The 10,997-nt window shown below is 45.5% G+C and overlaps 1 protein-coding gene across 1 annotated transcript in view; it reads left to right on the forward strand.

The window, feature by feature from the left end:
* Intu (inturned planar cell polarity protein) overlaps positions 1-10,997 on the forward strand; it is a 55,790-nt gene that overhangs the window by 5,271 nt on the left and 39,522 nt on the right. The window contains exons 2-3 of the mRNA XM_005343926.3: positions 2,051-2,589; positions 8,974-9,059. Of these exons, the coding sequence (XP_005343983.1) occupies positions 2,051-2,589; positions 8,974-9,059 (625 nt within the window). The remainder of the gene's footprint in view (positions 1-2,050; positions 2,590-8,973; positions 9,060-10,997) is intronic.

The following is a 10,997-nucleotide window of genomic DNA, read 5'->3' on the forward strand; positions in this document are numbered from 1 at the left end:
CCAGCTATACAGACCTTGTGTATACTAGCCAGCTATACTGACTGTGTATACTAACCATCTGTACAGACCGTGTGTACTAACCAGCTATACAGACCGTGTGTAATAACCAGCTATACTGACCGTGTGTTACTAACCATCTGTACAGACCATGGTAGTGATAGAATAGCATATTTTGGGGACTAATTTTTATGGTATTCAGAAAGCAGTACTTGACAAAAATTTAATACAAGAATCAGAGTTGCTATTAAACACTCAGGAAAGCAAAGGAGACTTCTGTTGGGTGACGATTAGAACACAGATTAAACCCTTTCCTGCCTGGGCACTCAAAGAATGGCAGTGTGGAAGGCAGCCTGTGCCTCAGAACAGAACAGAGCCATCAGTTTATTGCCACAGCATGGGTGTTGTTGCCGTTTAATGCTGTTTCCACTTTAATGGCAATAATTTGGGCACCTAACAACCGACTTCCCATCTATCCTCTTTTACGGCCACAGGATGAATTATGTAAAGTGTGGCTTTACTCTCCTTACTGTTGCTGCTAATGAGGCGTTGTGCAGAAATTAGAGGTTACAGCTAGGCTCATTGCGGACTGTGATTATAGCTGCCTGGTTTCGGCCATGGTTGCAGTCTGTGGAAAGATGATGCTGTTTTTTTGAAAATTGTTATCTAAATAAAGTACATGATGCATGACTTCATTCTAGCTGAAGCCATCCCAAGTGCTCCCTTGCAGATAGTATGCTTATCCGTGTTTTCCAGGCAGCTGGCTTCTGTGGGTTCAGTTAATACTTTCAATAACCAATGCGAATTTTGAGATGTCCAAAGTGAGCTATAACCACACGGTGGCTGGGTTAGTGCTCGCTCTCTCTCGCTCTCTCTCTCGCTCTCTCTCTCTCTCTCTCTCTCTCTCTCTCTCTCTCTCTCTCTCTCTCTCTCTGTGTGTGTGTGTGTGTGTGTGTGTGTCCACAAGCACATTTGGGTGTTATGGGCATGTTTGTCCAGGTGTACACACGTGAAGGCCAGAGGTGATATTGCTGGGCCTTTATTGCACTCTACCCTACTTTTTGAGGCAGAGTCTCTCACTGAACCTGAGCTCGCCCTTGGAGCTAGACATGTGCTAGCTACCATGTCATTGTGTGAGGGATTTTTCTCAGAAGACACAACACATATTATTTACTCACTGCAGAGCAGACAGCAGTGTCTGACTTGGTGAGTCAGTGAGGATCTGTGGGCCTCACTAACAGGAGTTATAAAGGGTTACTTTCAAAGGGCAGAGATACCTCAAAAGCATATGCATCTCCCAGAATGAATGGAGACTCAAGCTGCAGCCCTAGAGCCCTCTGCACAGCATGTAGACAGGCCCAAGCATCTCCACTGTGTACAGCATGTGGGCAGCTCCACAGACCCAAGCATCTCCCTGGGCAGCTGCTGTTTAGAGTCTCTTCCCCAGCAGTTCCTGCTCATTCTGTAGATCTGGGTCTTCTAAAATTGTCAAGTTTTTACTTTCCCAAACGTGTGGCATTTTCTTTATCTCTTGAATCTCCTGAGCCTCCCCTTCCCTCCTAGAAGGAACATGTTAATTCAGTGGACTCCACTGTGCAATGTCCTCCCTGAGCCCGGCTTTTTTATGTGGGTGCTGGGGATCTGAACTCAGGTCCTCATAGTTGCACAGCAAGTACCTTTCCCACCGAACCATCTTCCCAGCCTCTGAATTAGTTTTGTTGTTGCTTTGCTTTGTTTTTGGTTTTTGAGATAGGGTTTCACTTTGTAGCCTGGAACTCATTGTGTAGCCCAGGCTAACCTTGAATTCATGGCAGTCCTCCTGCCTCAGTTTCCTAAGTGCTGGAATTACAGGTATGAGCCTGAATTAGTTTTATTTTTAAAAGTATAGCCCAATAGATTATAGAAAAAGGTCTTTCCTTCTCCGTTTTCATTGGTTTTCTTTTGTATCACTCTGCCTGTTTGATCCTCCCCTTCTTTAAAACTCTAACCCTGCACCATCTCTCTCTTTCTCATGTTGGTTGACCATGCAGGTGACCTTTCCTCTCTCACACAGTGATCTGGAGCCCGAGTGGCTGGACAGTGTGCAGAGGAATGGTGAGCTGTTTTACCTGGAACTGAGTGAGGATGAGGAGGAGAGCCTTCTTCCTGAGACACAGACCGTGAACCACGTCAGGTTCAGTGAGAAGGAGGTCATCATTGAAGAGGATGACTCCAGAGAAAGAAAGAAGCATGAACCCAAGCTCAAGCGCTTCACCAAGATCCTGAAGAGCAAAAGACTTTTACCTAAGCGCTACCACAAAAAGAACAGCAATGACAATGGCCCGGTGTCCATTCTGAAGCATCAGTCCAACCAGAAGCCTGGGGTCACTGTGCAACAGCGGTACAAGGATGTGCCTGTCTATATCAACCCCAAAAAGCTAACCGTCATCAAGCCCAGGGAGCAGCTCAAACTCCTGGAAGTGCTGGTGGGAATCGTCCATCAGAGCAAGTGGAGCTGGAGGAGGAGCGGGAAGCCAGCCGATGGAGAGAGGCTTGTGGTGCACGGCCTGTTGCCAGGAGGCTCTGCCATGAAGAGCGGCCAGGTCCTGGTTGGTAAGTGCTGCTGCAGCCCCAGACCTTGTTTGCAGAGATGCGTGGTTAAAGGCAGTACCCTGTGATCCACAGTGTAGAAGGCAGGATTTACAGTGTCTAAGTAAAGTCGGTACAAATGATCTTCGAAGGAGTGCTTCTGTGTAACAGAAACACTCACTTAGTTCAGACCAGGGAGCAGAGCTCATCTTCAAGTTTTGAATAGTATAATTTTATTTCATCTTGCTTATGATTGCTGACAAGGAGAAGAAACTAAGTTGATTATACAGTGATCATTTAGGCTGGAACAGCTGCATCCAATAACATAATGCAAAATATATAATTTATGAATAAAAATACTTTTAAATTGTATGTTTGCACTGAGGACACCAAGTTCTTGGAGTGGCTGTAGACTGTCAATTGACCTTCTTAATGGCAGTGATATTATATGTAAGTTCCTTTATAAGGGCACTTCTCTAAAATATCCCAGTTTTGAGAGGAAATTTACAAATTATTTTGAACATTTTAAGATGCATTTTTTTTAAATTTATTTATTAAAGATTTCTGTCTCTTCACCGCCTCCCATTTCCCTCCCCCTACCCCAATCAAGTCCGCCTCCCTCGTCAGCCCAAAGAGCAATCAGGGTTCCCTGCCCTGTGGGAAGTCCAAGGACCACCCACCTCCATCCAGGTCTAGTAAGGTGAGCATCCAAACTGCCTAGGCTCCCACAAAGCCAGTACGTGCAGTAGGATCAAAAGACCCATTGCCATTGTTCTTGAGTTCTCAGCAGCCCTCATTGTCTGCTATGTTCAGCGAGTCCGGTTTTATCCCATGCTTTTTCAGACCCAGGCCAGCTGGCCTTGGTGAGTTCCCAATAGAACATCCCCATTGTCTCAGTGTGTGGGTGCACCCCTCGCGGTCCTGAGCTCCTTGCTCGTGCTCTCTCTCCTTCTGCTCCTGATTTGGACCTTGAGATTTCTGTCCAGTGCTCCAATGTGGGTCTCTGTCTCTGTCTCCTTTCATCGCCTGATGAAGGTTAATATTCAGGAGGATGCCTATATGTTTTTCTTTGGGTTCTCCTTCTTATTTAGCTTCTCTAGGATCACTAATTATAGGCTCAATGTCCTTTATTTATGGCTAGAAACCAAATATAAGTGAGTACATCCCATGTTCCTCTTTTTGGGTCTGACTTACCTCACTCAGTATAGTGTTTTCTATTTCCATAAGATGCATATTTTTGCATTGCTGATTTTAAGTCATGTGATATAACACGTGAGCTAATTAGCGACCTTATTCTACTTTATAATGATAGACTAATCAAATGTGAAAATATATTTCTTTTTATGGTTATTTATTTCTTTGTGCCAGGGCACTGTACCTGGCATGTGTGGAGGTCAGAGGGCAGCTCGTGAGAGTGGGTCTCTCCTGCCATCATGGGTTCCGGGCTTGAGCATCACCAGACTAGTTGGCAAGTGCATTTACTCACTGAACATCTTGCTGGCTCTGGAAGCGCATTCTTAACCGCTCTGAAGTGTGTCTGTCTTCTCAGCTGACCCAGCCTAAAACAGGAGTTTTAGAAACATGTTCAAATCTGTCCGGCCTGAAGTCTAAATCGCATTGTTTGTTTATTGATTCAGAATGTATTTGACTGTTAAGTGTCAGGTGTGTGGAGTTTACAGTGACGCTCTGACTGGTGGTGTAAAGGAGCTCATGTAATAGCGGGAGAGCACGTCAGAAATAGATGTCACCACAGTGTGACAGGTGACGTGACAGCATCACAAAGTGCACATGTCTGAAGGATCTCTGTCAATGCATGGAGATGTGGCCCAGCCAAAGCAGCAGCTGTGATTCGAGGAGAGACCCTGTCTCTGGGAAAGAAAGATAGAGGAAGACTCCAGCTTTTTGAATAGCCTCTGCATGTACATAGGGACAAACTCACACACACTCGTGCATGTAACACACACACAGACACTTCTCATGGAGAAAAGGCCACCCAGGAAGGATAGAACATTGAATTCTGGGGAAAGGATTGACCTTCCAGTGTTGCGTTTGTCTGCACTGGCATTCATCCTAGCTGCTGTAGCTCCGGAAGCTTTTAATGGATGAAAGCCTCCTTATCGAGGAAGCCAGCAAGGTTACAGACTGCTAAGGAAGTGCATGGAAGGTATAGGAAGACACGCAGGCAGCGATAGTGCTGTTCCATCGTCATTGCTGCTCCGCCAGACGTGTGGTCTGGATCCAAGTGCATGCGGAACGGCTTTGCACTTACTCAGGGGAGAGCTGAGGATGGGAACATTTAATTCGGAATCTTCGTGTTGGTATGTATGGATTTGAGGAGCTCCAGAAAGAGCAGCCCCATGCAGAGACTGTGTGTGAACTTCAAGGGCTGAGCCCTTGAATAAAATAACTGCTGTTCATCGCAATTCAGGACCCTCAATTACGCTTGTGATCAGGAAAGACCGGGGCACTGGCCAAGCTGTTGCCCATAGTCTGTTCTTGTAGTATACTTCTTTATATACCAGGTAGTATTTTCAGCTTTAGGAGGATTTTGGTTTTGAATCTTTAGTTATTTTTCCACCTATTATTTTAAAGTGTTGACAGTGTTTTATATTATGTATTGGGTTGTTTTTGTGGGTCTGTGTGTTCCCCTGGCACACACTTCTCCATTATCTCTAATACTGGAGGTGTTAATTTTACAACGCATCTTAGAAAGTCTCTACTCATTATATTTATTTTTCAGATTAGACTCCAAGGGCACGCACCGTTACTAAGCCGTACACAGCTACCCACTATGGCGATACGCATGTACACGTCTTGCTTTCTGGCCTCTCTCTGTGAGTGTGGCTTGTCTGCTCTAAGTGCGCCTGTCATTAGTGATACCGGCTGGTGATGTTTCTCTTGTGTCCTTTCACAACAGCAGAACCCATCCTGCACTTACTTTCTTTGCTTAGGTCTCAGAGACTTCCGTCCTCTGGGGGTGGTGCCAGTATTAGCTGCTCGCCTACATTTCTGTTTCTAAGAATTCTCTGAAAGCTTGGCAATCAGTTGGAAGCAGTAGCCAGCTGATATCATTCAGACCAGAGCAAAGAGAATTTACTCTCTTACCTACATCGTGGAGGCTGTCTTGGTGGGACTTTTTTCTTCAATATTATTCATTTTTGGTCATAACTGGATTTTGTTTCCCTTGGGACCGAACATGAGTCTTTTGGCCACGGCTTCTTGGAAAGGACGAAGCAGGAAGAGTGGGTGCCAGGCCAGCTGTGCTTCACAGGCTTGCAGGTGATGGAGAGAGAACTCACCTGTAGCTCGGCTCCTGCCCACCCCACTGCCCACCATTTCGGGCAGGACGACCATGTTCCTGAGGTGGATCTTCACCACCTGGAGCTTCTCCATGGGTGGTACCTCCTTCTTGCCCTTCCTCAGGCACTAAGCGGGGAGTCCTGCTTGTACTCCTCGCAACTTTCTGGTTTTCTTACGGACAGCATCTCTGTCTTGTTCTGTCCCAGACGGCGTTTGGCTTTTTCCTTCTCATGCTTTCTGGCTGCAAGAGAGAGGCTAGAACACAGAGTTTCTTGGAAGGATAGGATTTTAGTGTCTCCTCCCTGGGAAGCCACCGCCACAGTTATTTCCTTCTGACAGGGGCATTAACAGCTGCTACTCAGGAGCAAACTGTTCATCACTGACAGACCTGGGCCTGTGTTCTCATCCCCACCCAGTCTCGCGGGCCTGCTGTGTTGGTTGCTTCTGTACATGGGGACAGCACCAAAGGATTTATTTCTCATTGGAAAAACAAAGAGGAAATTGTTTATGCTATTCAAAATATAATTTATACATGAGTATCACTCTGCAACAGTGTATAATTTAAAGTATCACTCTGCAACAGTGTATAATTTAGCCCATTTGATTCATTTCTGGACATTTATCTTGAAAAAACATTCAGAACAGATAGGCAAATGAGACAGAGCCGGCAGGTCACAGCAGGCTTACTACCTGTGTTTTCTAAAAGGCTTAAATGATTTACAGCATAGGAAAGGTATTTGGAACCCAAATGTGGGTGTTTGGAAATAAAATATTATTGCACACAGCCCCAACCATTTATCTGTTGTCTGTGGCAGAGTTCAGATGGAGCTGGTGGAAGAGCTGAGCAGTTGAACACAGACCATTACCACCAAAGCATGAATAATAGAAGAAGTTTGTTAAGCCTAGATCAAAATAGGGGAAAAAAAAAAGGAACTGGATACATGAGGACCTGAGTTCAAGCATCAGGATTAAAGAAACAAAAATCGAGTGTTGCTCCCATTTGCCCATAACCCCACTGGTGTGGGGGACAGGAAAATATCTGGGGCTTTCTGGCTGCCTGCCTGGCTCCAGGTTCAGTGAGAGACTGTCACAAGGGAGTACAGCAGAGAGCCACAGAACTGGACATCTGATTTCCCCCTCTGTCCTTTTGCTCACATGGGTATACAGACACACATATGTGTGTGCATATATCACATACACATAGGAAAGAAGAAAAACTGGGCACAAAAAGGTCTATTGAAGCACTTAAAAATTAGTGTTTTCATAATTGAAAGCAGAAAAGTGTCAAACAAGTGTATGGACGTTTAGGTTATATGTTACGCCATTTGGCCAATAAAATTGCAATTCTATAAACTACGTACTTGCACTAAAGTTTTTGCTACTTGAGAAGCTTAAAAGAATAAAAATATTTCATCCTTCATTTTGGTGAACAGAATGAAGACGACGCGGTGTTCAAACATTGTCATCGCTGCAGCGATAAGGCCAGCAGCCATTCCAAACATTTCTGCAGTACTTGTCTAGTCCCTGAGGAGTAAGGTTGTGGACGAGGAGGCCACAGTTTTATGTGACCATCTTCTCAGCTACCACAGTGTTATTCTTGACAATTTTTTTCCATTTAGAGTCAATGTGTGTCCTTGTCACATTGTACAGAAAGCAGACTTGACCTGCGCTCAAGAGAGAGAGATATTCTCTGACAGTCAAGCTGTGCACTGTACAAATACTCCTGAAAAGATGACAGAACCCAGACCCAGAAGACATTCAGAAGCTGTTGGGTTTCTTAGCTCACTTGCATGCTCACTGCCCTCCTCAAAGAGTATAAAGCTTCCTGAAAGGAGAGAGTTGGTCTTTCACAACATCTTTTCTTGATTCTCTTCTGCAGTGGTTTAAGGACAAGACTTGATGTGTATAGTCTGGAATGACAAGACGGTCCCCTAGGTGTGTTGTGGTTTTGTCAACACAGCTTGCTAGGGCTTTAATATTACTTTCAATTATGTTCTTGTAAGCTGAAGATCCCAGATAAAAAGCTACACCTTTGTCTGAAGACTCTGCAAGGCTGAGTGCCTGGTTAGAACTTCGCAAATAAGATTTGGGGTGCTGAAGACGCAGACCCAGGGTATCTTGGACTGCCGTTGCCCTAGTCACTGCCCAGCCCGTATCTGTCTTTTAGGCTCACATAGTGTTCCATGTCCAGCCTTTGACTGTCAGCTAGAGCTTTTGCAATGTATTCTTAGCGAAGCAGAAGCCTCCACCAGCCCCCAAGTTCTGACTCCCTCCAGAAAGCATGTGATGCTCATAGACCCCCGAAGGTATGCCAGCCCACCTACCTGGGACCCCACAGTAAATCTGGTAGCTGCCCCGGCACTGATTTACAGCTGAATTTTATTCTGGCTCATGTAACCACTGCCGCAGCAGAACACGTTAGGGGCACCCTGAATCTGAGTTCCTGGGCCAGGATCACTCAGGTTTAACCCCAGAAGAAATTGACTCTTACTCTCTTTGGGCAAGAGCTGTGTTGTGTATCAATTTGATTTTAGTAGTGGTCTCGATTTTGAAATTAGATAAATACAAGCATCTGAAGAGCAGCCATGGTAAAGATTTTGCCCGAAACATGCTTGTCATGTCAGTATCGTCGGAAGCAGTGGAACAAAGGCCTGTTCTGCAGACACTAGTCAGTGGTCGCAGCAATAGCGCAGCGCATTGCCATGTACCACATGGATTTAATTAAAATGTCAGCTGGATTTTTTTATTACTATTGGTCTGAGTGGTTAGATTCAATTTTGTTAAGTGCAATACTTGGTTTATGCTAAAAATTTTCCATTGGTCCTTTGGGTTCACGTACCCCTTAGTTACACTGAGACTGGGAATATCCATATCTTCAAATATTCATGGTTGGCAGAGGTATGGTACACTGTTGGGAAGCATAATGGCCAAGCTGGGTGATTGGCTGTGTCACTGATGTTCGGAGTAACCTCGGATGAGTAACCTGCATGTACCACATTTTCCATTAGGCCCTTGCGGTAATCCAGACAGCTGTTTCCTTGTGTCGCGAGTCCAGGACTTTTCAGTTTGGGATATTCACCCGGTTGTCTTCTGTTTTTCTCTTTTTAGGCGATGTCCTTGTTGCCGTGAATGATGTAGATGTGACTTCTGAAAACATAGAGAGAGTTCTGTCTTGCATCCCTGGACCAATGCAGGTGTGGCCATCCCCTTCCATACTGTATATGGTGTTTCCTAAAGTACATCCGTTCTGTGCTGGTTTCTTTCTAAGATGCTGAGATTATCTCCCGTGTCGCGGTGAGTGACACTGAAGCCTGAGCACTGAGGGCAGCTTCGCCTCTTGCTAATACTTAGCTTTGGAGATGAAGGGAGTCCTGGTCAATTACTGGCTGCCCTCTGAATATCTTTCCTACCGACCCCGTGCAGAGTCCTTGGCCTCTTTTTAACAGTGCCGGTCTTTACATATCTACTGACACCAACTTTAAATATACTCCATCTCTGGCTAAAATATAAGTCTTTCAAATGTTTCTGTCCTGTTTCCTGCTCCTGATTCTCACTGTTAATCTGGCTAAAATCTTCAAATAGCACAATGCCACCGTCTGAATGTCATGGGGCCTTGAGATTTCCTGTTAGATTAATTTTCTGTCACCTTTAAATTCAGGATCATGGCTTCAGAGCATAGGTAAAATGCATATTGCATTTCTGTCAGGCATCTGGTTTTCTAGCCCTTTTCTCAGAACTTCCTAACATCAGCTCCCAGGCTCCTGAGCTACCATCAGGCGTAGATGTCACAGAACACACTACTTCTTTCAAAAATCGCTTAGCTAAACAATTTCATTCTTTACTAATTCCATGGATAAAAACTGTGTTTTTTGTCCTGTCCAATGTCCATCTCCTCTCCTTCCAATCTTCCTGAAGTCCCCACCCAGTGTATCCCTTTCTTGACTTCATCCCCCTTCATCCTCCTGCCCCGGTCAAATTAGAGCTGAGTGTGTATGCATGAGTGTGGAACACGATCAACTACCGTGAGACACATCAACGAAGAAAGATGATCTCTCTGCCTCAGTGGTCATCCACTGCCAATAACTCCTTAGGGAGGACTGGGGCCTTGTGAGCCCTCCCCCATCCATGCTGTCCTACAAACTGGCTTGCTCCCCTGCAGGTCTCCTGCAGGCAGCCATGCTGCTGTGAGCTTACACGGGCAGCTTCATGTCCGGAAGATGCTTGCTCGTGGACCCTTAGCTCTTGCAGACTTGTTGCCAACTCTTTTATGGTGTGTGTTCCCTGAGTGCACCTCCTCTTCTTCATACAGATCTTCTGACATGTTAGGGCCTTACCATAGATCTGCAGGATCCAGTGGTTGGTGGTCCTGGTTTATACATAATGAAAAGGACTCTGGAGCACCCAGGGGGCTGAGGCAGGAGGATTGTGAGCCAGACTAGACTGGATAATGAGATCCTATGAAAGAGTTTAGGAACTGCTTCGTGATTCCCCCCAAAGCTGCAGAATCAGTTACTCAAAGTACCGAACTGCAGGCTAACCCAAAGCATATTCCTTCCTTCTTCCTTCAACCTGTGTGCTTCTGGTGTCTTGGTGGGCGAGACCCAACTGAGGTAGACCTGTCCAAGGCGTGGCATATGCGAAACAGCCCCTCCAGCAACGAGAGGAAGAGAGAGCGCAGCTTTATAAGGAATTCCACTAGAGACTTTAATCCTGGGCATGCTGAGCAGTGACATCATAAAAATACACTCAGAGCATAGCGAGGTCTATCGCTTCTTGTTCTCCATCAGACAGTGGCCTTCGAGACAGTGTAACAGGAAGAAAGACCTCCGTGTAACACCTCACAGAGATTTCAGATCAGCTTTCCTAAATATTCAGGAATATGCTTTGGGTTAGCCTGTAATCAGAGGGCATCTAAAGGGAAGTCTTCAAATCCAGCCCAGCTCCACTGGTGCTGACATAAAATGCAGAGGCAAAGCCCACTTTAACATTCCACAGCTAGCTTTGTGGTTTTGTTTTTTGTCTTTCTAGATGCTTCAAAAGTGTTAATCCCAGCACTCGGGAGGCAGAGGCAGGCGGATCTCTGTGAGTTCGAGGCCAGCCTGGTCTACAAGAGCTAGTTCCAGGATAGGCTC

Source organism: Microtus ochrogaster, chromosome 1 (genome assembly GCF_000317375.1).
Source record: "Microtus ochrogaster isolate Prairie Vole_2 chromosome 1, MicOch1.0, whole genome shotgun sequence".
Lineage (NCBI taxonomy): Eukaryota > Metazoa > Chordata > Mammalia > Rodentia > Cricetidae > Microtus > Microtus ochrogaster.